The sequence below is a fragment of the Rhyacophila brunnea genome, unplaced genomic scaffold (genome assembly GCF_057557595.1).
Source record: "Rhyacophila brunnea isolate RB1 unplaced genomic scaffold, BYU_Rbru_1.0 scaffold_5, whole genome shotgun sequence".
Lineage (NCBI taxonomy): Eukaryota > Metazoa > Arthropoda > Insecta > Trichoptera > Rhyacophilidae > Rhyacophila > Rhyacophila brunnea.
Window position 1 is genome coordinate 25,544,951 of NW_028233170.1, and position 14,512 is coordinate 25,559,462.

At 33.5% G+C, this 14,512-nt stretch overlaps 1 protein-coding gene across 4 annotated transcripts; it reads right to left on the reverse strand.

Annotated features, from left to right (window-relative positions):
- Positions 1–53: 53 nt before the first annotated feature.
- mRNA-cap (RNA guanylyltransferase and 5'-phosphatase mRNA capping enzyme) lies at positions 54–14,398 on the reverse strand. 4 transcript variants are annotated; one of them, XR_015071639.1, is made up of 13 exons: positions 14,040–14,398; positions 12,817–12,953; positions 12,418–12,585; positions 11,430–11,533; positions 10,949–10,991; positions 7,284–7,532; positions 5,806–5,941; positions 5,565–5,710; positions 2,162–2,327; positions 1,711–1,811; positions 1,374–1,564; positions 323–711; positions 54–167 (listed from the first exon to the last, which is right to left on the reverse strand). XR_015071639.1 is itself a non-coding variant. In XM_085955884.1 (12 exons), exons 1-12 carry the CDS (start codon positions 14,223–14,225, stop codon positions 593–595), a joined length of 1,746 nt encoding a protein of 581 aa, XP_085812010.1. In that variant the 5' UTR covers positions 14,226–14,398; the 3' UTR covers positions 54–592. The 4 variants fall into 4 exon arrangements, 2 of the variants coding, with proteins under 2 accessions (XP_085812010.1, XP_085812008.1); XR_015071638.1 differs by having other exon boundaries at positions 7,284–7,535; XM_085955884.1 differs by having other exon boundaries at positions 54–711.
- Between the last annotated feature and the right edge of the window lie 114 nt (positions 14,399–14,512).

Sequence of the window (14,512 nt, forward strand, 5' to 3'; positions counted from 1 at the left end):
GGTAATTTGTCAATAGAAATTCAGGGATAGTGAGAAGAGAATAAATACAACACTTTAAAATAATAACACTTCTTTATTCATAATTCTTTGAATAACATTTTTTGTGAGAAGTACAAAATTAGGTAATCTTATAGAAAAACAATATTGAACATACATAACTTGAAAACCTACTGGAAAAAATCCCATTTTGAAAAAATAGCGATATCCCATCAGGTGTCGTATCTTTTTCAAAATGAGATTTTTTCTAGTAGGTTTATATGTGGGGTGTTTTCAAGTTATGTATGTTCAATATGTAAAATGTTACATTCTCACTACATTCTACTTGTTGAATAAAAGAAATGGTTTATGAAAAACAATATGATTAACATCAGTCATAAACTTTCTTTTTAAACCATAAGCTACAGAAAAAAAATTAAATATAAAATTGCAATACATAATTCTAACCACCCCATAACAATAAATACTGCTCGTTTTGAGGAGTGTCGAATTAAAGTTTAAAAAAATATTACTGCAGTCATCAATGGTTTGTCCCATATTACTGCCCGATGTTCATAATTAATAAATAAGAGTATAAATTGAGACTATTAAGACTTCACATCTTCTGCCGTTTTGGCGGAGGCATCATGTCGGAATCGTCGTGAAATCTTTCATGGTCTATGTAATCGAGTAATCTCCTTTGCGTGACTGGATCAGTGATGCTGTTACATACAGCTGAAAAAAAATGGTTTAAACAAAACTTATCACACTAGTCACAGCCATAAACAATAGTATCCATGAACCTATGCAAGTACGTTATTTATGTATGTGGGAGGTAAACTATGGTAAGTCCAAATTTGGTGAAAATGAGTTATTCCCATGTTGAAATTAAATTTTTCATATATAACATGATAAATAGCAGTAACTCATAATGCCTTGACAAAAAAAACATTAAAATATCTTTGGAGGTAAACTTTAAAAAGCCCGTATTGGGCATTATAAAAACTAGAAATTAAAAAAATATTTTAATTAGAAAGACCACAAAACAAAGAATATATATTACGAAAAAAGTAGGTATCTAAAATACCTGCATTTGCATTAATAATGCATTTTTTTATCATTGACTGCCTTATAAATAAATTTATCAAAAGATTTTTCTTTTACAAAAAAATGTTATTAGCCCATCGACCTATTGGGTCCAGCCCTAGATCCAAAAAGACATTGAAGAAAAAGAGTGTATTTGCCAAATACGGGATTTGAACCTGCAACTCATAACTTCAAAAGCTGACACTTTTCCAAATGTCTATCGTAGCAATTAATGTATATTATATTATTTTATCGATTCCAAGCAAATAAACAAAATTCACAAAAATAATAAATTAGAATATTGCAATTACCAGAAGCAGTATCAAAACTGTTGGGGAAAGATTTGTCCGTTCGTTCTCTCATAAAAACCCATTGGCTATTATCTAACTTGCATTCAATTATCTTATTATCAAGTTCTTTAATACTTTTCGACATCTTCATATGACCAAACGGACGGGCGCATTGACCAACATACAACTCTCCTATTTTACGAGGAAGAATTCTGAAAAAAAGTTGATCGTCTTATTAAATAAAATACAGTAAACTTCAAAATTTGAATATAATAACTTCACATTAGGATTTATTCTTTTTCAGTATGTTAAGATATTACAATAGTGGTAAATATAAATTAGAAAGATCATTACTCACCCCGGCCCGCCTTCTGTCACTATTTTCAGTTTAAAATCAACGCTGTTCATACTCAAGGGCTTCCATTTGAGGACCTCGTGACATCTTCCAGCAACGTAAGGCTAGAAAAGCAGATAAAATACACATTAAATTGGATATTGACGAAATTATCAAAATATACGAGACGTTTTTCATAAATTGAATGGATAGTATGTATATGATTATCCAAAAGTAGATGGATTGCGAAATTGTGGAAAATGCGGATGTGTGAAATTGGGTTTTTTATAAAGTGTTGGGCAAAGACCCAATGGTTTTTGAGAATGGCTAAGAAATTTTGCCCGTAAAACACCTACTAATATAACCTTTACTCTGTCAAGGTCGATAAGCAAAATTTAGAAGCAGAAATGGTTAAAATAACCTCACGTTTATAATATCAACTCAAGGTTTTCATAATTTATTGTTACTGTATTACCTCTTTGGAAGGTTGAAATATGAGTCCATCCGGTTCATGACATAAAGATTTGGCAAATTTTTCTCCTAAAAGGCAGGTCGCTTGAGTCAAATCCCAAAACTGTTTCGGTCGTATGCTAAAAGGTTCGCGTGCTCTTTTGAGTCTCCCTTCCATGAATCCTTTATGTCTAAAAACAATAGTAGATAAATAATTCTTATGGGTTTTAGAAATGTTTTTTGGTCAATACATAGTTATGTCAGCCTTCACGCCATTGTCGAGGAGATTATGGATGACCCATAAAAATCATCCAACAACCACCCCTGGATAAAAAATTTATTAGAAATTGAATATTGATGTTACGTATCTTAAGTCAGCTGTCTTGCTAGCCGGAAAACGCTGATTGCTCAAAGCAGCGCAATTATTCATAGGACCAAGGTAAATAGAATCAGCTTGGAGAAGGCCTTCCAGCAGTGGATTGATCCAGACTAATGATTATGATAAATTGCGATATTTAGATTGTTGCAGTAGAAAATATACATTCTATGTTTTTGGTGGAGCATAAAGCTATTTCTCGTAAAAGTTTTTTTAATATAACTTCCATCTGGCCATATGCTTGGCATAGAAGCCAAATTAACAATTATTTATTTTTGAATTATTTTGAAAGTCAAGAAAAGGTAATGTAACATAATGTATTATAATAAATATGTAGGTTACTATCCTTATTACTGTGTCATTGCTATAGATCAGTGCTCCGCAACCTTTTCTCACCCATGGCACACCAAAGGTATTCCCAGAATTGTGCAGCACACCACAGATAAAACAATTTATACATCAAAACATGGACCCCACATGATGAAGCGGACCCCCTACCTATCGCTAAGGTTAAAGACAGTGTGATACTCTAAAGTAGGTAGTGTTGCGGAGCACTGTTATAGATGAAAGATTTTATTTTATGATAAACATGCATTTTATATGGAGGTATATAATTCTAATCAACTGACAAAATACGTAATATACATATTATAATATCATAATGTAGTTACTCGTTTAATTATTAATTACCATTATTATTATAATTCTCTCTATATTTGATCCTGTCAGGCCTAATTTGATATTTGAAAAACCTGCAAATGTAGTAAACTATTATTTTGTTTATCATCCCATACTGTTAAAGGGAACATATTATGAACTGGTATACTACTCTGATAGATAATTAGCAGTGCAGTGTAAATGAGATTATATTTTTGTAGTAATTATCAGGGAAATATGCATATTTTTTTACATTCAAACTTATTGTATGCCTTGATTCAATTTTTGAATGGTTTGCTAAAATAATGGGCTATATAGAATATTATTTATTGTGGAGAAAGGACCGATATAGAGCACACACAATTTGGGAATTTCTGGTGCGGTCGTCACGACACTGCTAAATAACTATATCGGCAAAGGTCATACACAGTGTGATAACTGGTACTCCAGTCCGGCGCTATTTAAATTTCTCCATGCTAATATGACCAATGCATGTGGAACGGTTAGGAAAAACCGAAAAGAGATGCCGGATTTTAAAAAATTGAAAAAGGGAGAGACTGAGGCGAAGTGCAACAGTCCCCTTTTAGCTCTAAAATGGCATAACAGAAGAGACGTTCACATGCTGACCACGCTTCACGACGAATCTTGTGGGCCAACAGGAAAAATAAACTTTAGGACTGGTGAGCTCATTCAAAAACCCAAATGTGTCATTGACTACAACAAAAATATGGGCACAGTTGACAAAGCCGACATGATGCTTAGCAGCTTGTCGTGCATGCGTAAGTAAATCAAATGGTATAAGAAAGTGGCGTTCCATATGATAGATTTATATTTATTAAATTCATTTTATTTGTATAAATTTATAACAGGACGTAAACAAACATTGGGTGAGTTTCAGCTTACCGTGATTAGTGGATAAATATAAAGTGAACCCTTCAAATACACCCCAACCTAGACCGTCAACAAGCGATAGTCCAATTAGACTATTGCCGAAAACCGCGACACGACACGTGCCAGAGCTACTTCCGCCGACTAGAAATACCGATAAGCCTCGACGTTGATGTCATGTATGTGGCAATTCGAAGAAAAACAAAAAGAAAACAAATACTTTCCCGTTATGTTTGCGTAGCTTGTGATGTAGGATGATGTTTGAACCCATGCAATAAAATAAGCTACTCCACAAAACATTTTTAAAGCTGTTTTTGTGTGTTTTTTAAGTGTTAAGTTTTGTAAAAAATAAACTTAAGATTTAAATATTAAATGTGTCAATCAAAAATAATTAATGTGAATTCCTCAACCAAAAGGGGCATATGTTTAAAAATTCATGGTTACTGAAATATTTGTTCACATATTTTTGAGTGCATTGGGCAATTAATTCCTATTTTATGTGTCACAGCAATCTTTATGTGTTTGAAGGCAATACATCTCAGACCAATCATTTTTTACTGCCATAATACCATAAATTTTTAATATATTATGTCCTAATAAAGTGTAAAAAAACATTACCATCTACTTCTTCTTTCGCGTATTTTTGAGTGCATTGGGCAATTAATTAATATTTTATGTGTCACAGCAATCTTTATGTGTTTGAAGGCAATACATCTCAGACCAATCATTTTTTACTGTCGTAATACCATAAATTTTTAATATATGCCCTAATAAAGTGTAAAAAAACATTACCATCTACTTCTTCTTTGCATATTTTTGAGTGCATTGGGCAATTAATTCCTATTTTATATGTGTCACAGCAATCTTTGTGTTTGAAGGCAATAAATGTCAGACCAATCATTTTTTACTGCCATATTTATTACAATAGAGCGAACAAAAACATTTCGAAAAAATGAAATGCAGACAAAACTTCTTCTGTATTGAAACTTACGCGACGGCCGGGTTAATACCAGAAATTTTTAATATATGCCCTAATAAAGTGTAAAAAAAATACCATCTACTTCTTCTAACATGAGAAATCAAAGTGAAAGTGTTAAAAAATCAACAAAAAAGCGTTTAGATAAGAAATTAATGTGTGGCTGTCGATGGTTCCGTGAGAATAAGCAGTGTCAGCAGAATCCATGACATACGAATAGCTTTCAAATTAATGTTACTCATTTAATTATTGTTCAGTACGTGCAATTTCTTTGTATTCATTTTTCACAAAATCGAATTACTACTTAGTAAGCACTTTGTTTACCTCAGCGATATTTATTATATTAAAAATGTATTTTCCCATAAAGTGCTTGAGACACTGAGGTAAGCATTTTCCATCGTTACGGGTTCAATAAAAGGCTATCGCAAAGGAACGAATCAGTCTCTCCGAATCTACTCACTCCTACATCGTCAACATCCAGCATCATCTCCTACATCGCCAAAAATGTAATATTTATCAATAAATCATTACCTGGGACCTACAATTTCATATTCTATATAGCCAAGCCTATCGGGATAGAACGATGACTTGCTGACATCACGTCCATTCAATGCTATTATATCGTAGCATAGGTATCGAGGAATGTTTTCACCGTTCACTTTGTCAATAACCATCTCCTATAAAAATGAACAGAACATTAGCGTATTACATGGAGTGAACAAAAATGAATAAGCACTGTGATGATAAATTAAATTAAATGGCGATCACTTACTCCGTCGATCAAAGTATCTATAAGGTGTTGAGTTGGATCTTTTCTCTGAGGAAAAGTTAAGCCGCTGACTTGAAAAGCACAGTTATCTCTGTCGAACAGGAAAATTTCATTCAGTTTGTCTATTAACATTAAATACCTGAAAAAAATAAAGCAACAATAATTAAGTCAAAAAAAAATTTGATGTAGGTACTGTTACACCCCCGAATGGTCACCATTTGGGGATGTCTCTGTGGATCTAAAGAGACCCGAACCATTATCAAGCCGACGCATAGTAAGGGTTGATTGCGAGAATAAATAAATAAATAATAAAACCGGCAATGCTGTAATAAGTAATTTAACAAGAATGCCAATGCAGCATTTTGCGCATTGCAGAAGCATTTAAGACAGCAAATCTCGCAATAAAATCTCGCCGTTTCACCAACATACTGAGCGAGGAGATGAATGCCTCTTCTCGCTCACGACTTGGACAGAGATGTCAGTACCTACCTAGTTATTTTTATATTTAATAAATATTTTTTTAAGCGAATCCGCTTAAAATGTGGACCAAAATTATTTAGTAAATGGGAAAATGGGTTTAATTGAGACACGTTTAAAAAAATTAAACAAATATTTTATTATTGTGGGTTAGGGCATTTACATATTCTATTTCGTCGTGAATACCTTCATATAACCTTAATGTTTCTTCCTGGACGAGTGAGACTCACAGGCGTATGTTGTTGATAGAGATCTATTCATATAGCTAATCTTCTCTCTATAAGTTCTATATCATTCCTTTTACAAGTTAATTTAGCTTTAGAATGCTGTATCGTCATGTTAGCCCTGTTTTCAATATCCAAATTGTTTCTTAATATTGATTAATGGTGGTTTCAGGCGTGTCAAGTGCATGTGCAATATGAATTGTGTTTTTTTCCGTTTTCCAACATCTAATTTTACATCTAGACCGTAAATTTTGCATTTTCTTCTCTGGATGGATATTATTCCATTACTTCTCCATGAATTCGTGATAAAGATCTAGTAAAAAAATCCAGATTTGAGAGGAAAAATATTCACGATGCCCCGTCGATGCACTACTAAATCTCAGCAGCAAAAGACCGAGAAGCAGCGGGAGAACTGAGAGGAGAGAGGCGCGTGAGAAAGACGGAAATAGCGTAGGAGTGTTGGATTGAAAGAGACAGTTGACGACTGTGTGCTATTGCGCTTGTGTTTTTATATTTTTTTTGCAAATTCACATAATGAGGATCCCCATGTATTATAAAAAAATGGTCTGTGAATTTGAAGAATAAAAAGGTTGATAAGAAAGTATTCCAAAATAGCAGAAGCAAACAATCAGGGAGTCTTCAAGGTTAAGTTGTTCAACTATACAAGTCCAGTATGGTATCAATCCCTCCCTGTCCCCTTACCAATCCTAGTTACAGTAAAAATTTGGCTGGATCATCGCTAGCCAACAAGAATCATCTAGAATTTGAAATAATATTCACCTAGTTCCGTCTGCTTTCCAAGAGACACGATAAGGTTTTTCCTTCAGGTTGACAATGTTCTTATTGTCCATGGAAACCGGTTGAGATCCGGGAAAGCCAGTTTTCTTCCAGCCGCACATATGTTGAATTTTCTTTTGAATCTCGGCAAGCCTCGGTTGAGCGGTGAAGTGAATGACTCCCGATATACCGGGTGTGAATGTCGGGTTCTTATTCACAAATTCTCTGCGTCTATTACCTTTTGACTTGGAACTGCTGAAAGAGACGCATAACAAAATCATGCCTTTCTTATTTTATGTTTAATTTACTTAACATCTATCATCAATAAAGTTATACCACTCATTTTATCATGTTACTATGGAATATAGAATGTGTCGCTTTCAAGTATTTACAAATATTTAACAATTACGCCAATAATCTCACGTTTAATCGAGTGCAAAGACCCAATAGATTGGTGAATGATGTAACAATCATTCCTTGTAAAAGTCTGTTAATATATGGTAGATAATATATATATTTTTATGTTATTGTTAACTCCACATCAGTTTCAGACAGGATACACAAGTTGAATTTTTGGGCTATACATATCAAAGATTTTGTATACCGTTTGGAAACTGCCTATTTCTATTGTTTTTAACTTATATTCGAGTAGATTTTGATACAATTACGATAAGTGAAAACTTGTTTATTTTGAGATAGGTTATACAGTTTTGGTAAGTTTTCTGAGTTCTTGCAGTTGTTTTGAGTTCCAAACTATTGGTAACGGACGGTTAATTTAAAAAAAAACATATTTTACCATTGCGGTTTCTTATTTCGGTTAAAAGGGTGAAATTTAAGTTTCAAACATTACTAATTCAATGATAAATAGAGTGGAACCTCGATTGTCCGGATTTTTGATTATTCAGATTGTGCAAAATAATTAATTTTTAACAGACAAAATAGCGGCCATCAATGTTCCCTCTAAGGCAGGGGGGGGCAAACTGCGGTCCGCGGGCCGCATGTGGCCCGCCGGGTATTTTTTTGCGGCCCGCCATCATTAATTGTACTTCTGATTACGAATAACTTTTTTATATATTTTTTTAAAAAATATTGACAATAGATTAAAATTTGAAGAATTCGTTGTTTCGTAAATGTATTATCTGCGTAATGTATATTGCGTCTCGTCTCACACTATGTAACCTCTATTTTCTACGTTGAACATCGTGATACATTTAAATACTTTTCACTCCGCGTTGCAAGGAAAAAAAATATATGCCCATGGTATGGTAAAAAGTTTGAATGGATTACAATTAAAACTCAAGTTATTCCTTCGACAAATATCAAATAACAACGTGGACCACTTTCCAACGTTGAAATTGCTGAATATACCAGAATATAAATTTGAAGAATACGGTAAATTTATTAAAGCTCTGAATGACGATTTTTCACAAAGATTTGGTGACTTCCGAAAAATTGAGACAAGTTTAGCAATAGTACGCGATCCATTTTCAATAGATATTGATAGTGTACCGACAGAGCGACTAAAGAAAAATCTTCATTATTTTTGGATCAATCTATATATGTGAACAAACATTTTCGATCATGAACCTCAATAAAAATTCTTTACGATCAAATATCTCCGATGCCCATTTAGAAGTAGTTTTGAGAATATCAACTACAAAATTAACACCTGGATTAAAAAAAAATGTACAACAGTTTCATTCTTCTCATTAATTTTTTTGTAATGTTTAGTTTTTGTGATAATAAATAGTGTATATCTAAAAATGGTATTTGACTTGCGGCCCGCCGCTCATTTTGAATTTTTGAATTTGGCCCTCCATCCATAAAGTTTGCCCCCCTCTGCTCTAAGGTGTGGACGTGTGCGCGCGCACACCTACCAAAATATGTCCGCACACATGTTTTCATCCCCCGCACAGTCCTCACACAAGAATATTGTAAAAAAGTTTCCTTTGCCAGATTTTAGTTTTACTCAAGGTCTGAACAAAAACGAACCATAAGTTCGAGTGAGTAAGCATTCGGCACGCTTATATCTCTGCTCTATGTGTTAGTGTAAGATAGAATTTCTACAGCTGAATTTTAAAAAATTGAAAACGTTGCCGGAAAAAAATGATTTGGCTGATAGATGCATTTAAAAACTAAGGGCACGTACGTGTTGCTGAAGTTTATTGTTTTTGTGTTAAATATAAAGTTAGTGGTAATTATGTTTAGTTATTTTAATAGAACATAATATGGTTAACTACGTTATGTTTAAATTTGGCAGTCGTACTGAGAAGCAACACGATAGTATAACGTTTCTTAGTTGATAATAATAACGTTGTTCTACTGTGCGTTATACGCTAGTAACACGGCTTCATTTTGCCGAAAAATATGCCCTCTCTATATATCATTACTCTGAGGTTTTGCTCGAATGCACGAAACCATCACATATTCAAAGAAATAATTTTTTTACGTACTTGAAAAATAAATAAGAAAATTCGTCAGGGTGAAAAGAAACACATTTTTATAAATGTTTATTTTGCATAAAAGTGTTTATATTGAACAAAAAGAACCCAACATACAATTATTATGTATATAGATTTAAAAAAAAATAAAAAAAAAGTTATGCAAGTTTAGTATTTAATATATTTTATCAACGAATACCTACTTATTTCCTATTTTTTTTTATTTGCTTACTTTAAAAATTATCGTTGTTATTGTTATTATTATATAAAATCATTGATACCTTAAAAATATGTTTTCATGAAAAATTGTAGGCATGTTTTTGTGGTGGGGGGGGGGGGGGTGTAAATTTACCGCACCGGGTGACACCAATCCTGCTCAGATACGTTGATGATCCGCACACACAATAGAAAAATCAGAGGGTACGTTGGCGGCCATATGATTTTTTTGCATAACACGTGATGGCTAGTGCAATCTATCAATATTTATAGTAACTGTTGGATTCATTATTAACGATCCTGGATATAATAAAAACCATAGTGAAAATATTTATAGTTAAGTCATCGTTTGATTTCCGAGGATAGGTCAAAAAGTAAAGTTATGAAAAATTTACAAAATAAAGAGGTGGAAGATTGTATTTTCATGTTGTTCATTCCCAGCAAAGCGGAGTACAAAACCAGTTCAGCATGTAGACAAAAACTCCCTGCTATTTCTTATTGAGAAATCGATAAATCCCAGATGCTTTCAAATAGGATGTCTTCCGGTTTCATATTATTATGATCACCAGAAAAAGGCATGGATGAATAATAAGATTTTTAAATGGCGGTATGAAAAACAATTCACTTTGAAAGTAAAGAAATCTCAAAATTCTATAGATAGAAGGGGAAATATTATTACTCGACAGTGCAGTTTCATCCATCAAACGTATGTTTAAACCATATTGATGAAATCTTACAGTAAAATTTCTTCCACCAAATATCACGTCTATAATGTATCAGGATGTAATGCACTCCCGCTCTGCTTAAAAAAACTCGCGCAGCGTCAGTGTGTTATCGCACTTAATCCCTATTTGGTCTGGATAATCAAACATCTATTGTATTAGTTTTGTACTATCCAAGTTTTTACTAATTATAGGTACATATATGTAATAGTATCGTAGAGTAAGAATTTAATTAACATTCGATAGAATTATTAAAATAAACAAATGTAGGTATTTTACACCATATTACCTTTCAGCAAAGTCATTAGTTTCCTCGTCTCCATCGTCAGACTCTAAATTGAGAGAGAAAAGTAATTATCAGATATATGAAATATTATTTAATTTCAAATATGTATCATATTATTTTCATGTATCCCTAAAATATAAAGCTGATGGATGGGATTACAATTTCGTTTTAATTTTATTTGGTTCGATTGAATGTAATCCAGTGTCCCTTGTAAAAATCTCGGAAGGCTGACAAGTCCGAAATGCATTTTTTTTAATCTAAATATTTTTATTGCAAATCATGAATAACACATAAATTCCAATAAATTGTAATATCACAGAAAACTGTTATAAAATCATATATGCATTAATTCCTGCTGCCTTGTAGTGTTGTTTATTATTATTTTTAAATCTTAATTATGCGTATATATAATGCATAATTCAATTTTCCGGGTCGATCTCATTCCCCCCTGTTGATAAAAACAAATAGAATAAGGCATAGGCACCTGTATACCAGGAGGGTAGCGCAGGAGGAGGTGTAGCATCTTCCACACTGTCCAGTCTTTTATACAATTCTAGAATGTAATCCTCTTTATAAATTCCCGGAGGTCTATATTAAATGAAATTCAAAGGTTATTATTCAATTTATGTATTTGGCTAATGTATTAAATGTTAATGCTGAATTCGGTTAGAGAACTGTTTTTTTGTACATCATGATACTAATCCTTTGTTACTTGATATTTTATAAACTAAAATCATATATAATTAAATGTATTGTGGAAAAACAGAGAACAGAACAGCAAACAAGTGGTACTTTTTTCTACAAAACTAACTGAATTCTCTCCTGTCGTCAGTGTTGCCATCTTTTTATATGCTGATTATAGTACAAAGGCGTAAAAATTATAGTATCTCTGAAAAATATATAGTACAGGAACATTTTTCATCTTGAATCCTTTACAATTATAGTATTTTAGTATATTTGTCGTAAAATTATAGTATTTTACATTTTCCGCAGAATTAAAGTACTATAATTATTGTACGGTTGGCATCACTGCCTGTCGTACAACAATCTTTATGTAAAATACACAAATACATAAAATTCGGTCAGGGTGTCAAAAAAGAGGCTGAAGTGATCTGTGTGTATACAGAGGATACGGCAGCACTAGCCATGGGAAATGAGTCACTTAAATTTGAACATAAGTCTTCACATATGATTGTTTCACCGGTTGCCTGCGACTCGCATGTCTCAAGTCAGTTGTACTCGAATGACACATCGCGAGTGGAGAACTACAAGGTTCTAAGTGTTTGTCCTTGGAGAAACAAAAGTAACAATGAGGCAGCTTAGAATACTACTTCATTGTTGGGTTTGTTTTTTCGAGGACGAACACTTAGAACCTTGTAGTATTAGGCTCGTGACATGTCTAGCTGGCGCTCACTCTGGATTGTTGAGTTTAATTTTTTAAACTTTAATTAATTTGTGAAACATATTATTACCTGACTCTAGCGAATTCTCGTAATGCTGCTTCAAGACTGCAATCCATATTTTCTACCATGTATGAAACAATTAAGAACCCCGTCCGATTGAAACCGTGTGTGCAATGTATACCGATAATTTCCAGAGGGTTATTCCTAATAAATGTTGATACTACTTGCTGAAACATTCTGAAATAAAACAAAATACATACTATTGTTTTAACATAAATAACTAGAAATTTCCAGAGGATTTTTACCTCCACAATAAATCAAAGCGGGAAAGACATGAAGTGAATTTATAACCTAAGTTGGCATTCAATATCATCTGACGCATGATTTCTTTTCAATCTTCCTTTGGCTTAATACCAACTATGTACCTAAGTGTGACGGTCATAATAAAATAATTATATTTGTTTATACTTTGTTTGATCTTCGGAAGGAGTTTCGCCGTGACCTCTACATTGTAATTTGATATACTTGCAACCTTGTTCTTCTATTTCAGCCTTGTTGTAAAATCTTGAGGTATTGGTTAAATCTATCCAAAGGCCGAGTTTAACCTGCAACAAAAGAATATACATACTGAAATTCAAACAAAATTAGACTATGACGTAATACTAAAACCATAATACAACATGGTATGCGTAACATCTTGAAGGAGAGTAAAATAGCTTTGCAGTGAGTGTTAAATATAATAATTAAGTCATGCACTTTAGCGATCTTGTGATAAGATAGGTAGTTTTGGTACAAGTCGGTTATGGAGAAGCCAGGCGGAAACCGCGCTAATTGTCATAGCCGATTTAGACAAAATTCATGAATTCAAGAATGAAAACCTAACCTAACCTCACTTAAACTAACCCAACCTAACAAAGAATCCAGTATATTGGGTATTTTCAAAATGTGTTTGCCGCTGGCTTCCCCATAACCGACATGTACCATTGTTTCTTCTAGAATTGCACAACACGATTAGATATTCAATTATATGGAAATCGACAATCATGTCGGGCGCTCCAGCGGACAGACGGTCTCGCCCTCGCCGCCCGGATATCAAGCCCTGAACAAATGGCTCACAACATATTTATAGTTCTACCTACATCTTATGAGCTTTATTGGCTGGAGTATAACTGATAAAATGGTTTGGTGCAGCCACTAATATATTAAATAGCTATATAATTAGACATATTAATTGAAATTGATAATATTATTTTATAATAATACAGAGCTTCGACAACAACGCTTCGCGAGAGTTTCAACCCGGCTTGCCTGTTCTTGAAGCTAACGTATTCTGGTGAGTAAATACCATTCACAGAGTATATACGGTGAAGGTACGGGAAGCCGGCGTGACCCGGGAAAATGCAAAGACTGACAAACGATAAGGATTCTCGTAGGCAATGTGTGGTGTCCGCACGCTCTGACGGGAGCGGTACGGTCAAAGAAGAAGATAATATACTAATTATAAATACTAAATTTGGATCGATTTACGATCTGTCAGGGTTTGGTAACCTTCTCAATCCCTGACGACACATCATACCGTATTATTTAATGATTATTTTGTTAACTATTTGAAATTTCTCTGCAACAAAGTCAGATATCCAAAATAATAATAAAAAATAAACACAATCATTGTGAAACATGCAGGTGCGTACCTTATAACTTTTCATCGCCATGAATAACATTTTCGGAGGAAAACGACTTTCCTCGGGGACTTTATCATCGAATTTGGACGAAAGAGGAGTTTTAAATGCTAAAAATTTGTTGGCCAACAGTTCATTAGATTTCCTGGGGCAATGGAGCCAACGCTCTGGGATCGACCCTGGATCGCGGCCTTCCATCCTAAATGTTTAAATATTTGCACAAGACTAACAGATGCATGTAGACAAAATAACAATGGGTTGATTTCAAACTGGTGCTACATCGACATCGATACGTTATGGAAGTGGTGTTTTAAGCAGATAGCCTGACATAAATTTACGCCGCCATTGCTATTGCTAAAACAACGAAACACAGTGTGGCCATTTGAATGCAGCTGGCAGCATAAAGTTGCTAGGTAAGAAATTGATTGATTCCAATTTCATCAAAATACGCCTACATTGTGAGTTTTTTATTCAATATTTTAAAA

Excerpts from the sequence above, each read along its gene's own strand:
- mRNA-cap (XM_085955882.1), bottom strand. The coding sequence starts at position 14,225 with ATGGAAGGCCGCGATCCAGGGTCGATCCCAGAGCGTTGGCTCCATTGC. Across the intron at positions 2,328-5,564 it reads TATGAAATTGTAGGTCCCAG|ACATAAAGGATTCATGGAAG; the intron begins GTAATGATTTAT and ends TATTGTTTTTAG. Across the intron at positions 1,565-1,710 it reads GTGACAGAAGGCGGGCCGGG|AATTCTTCCTCGTAAAATAG; the intron begins GTGAGTAATGAT and ends ACTTTTTTTCAG.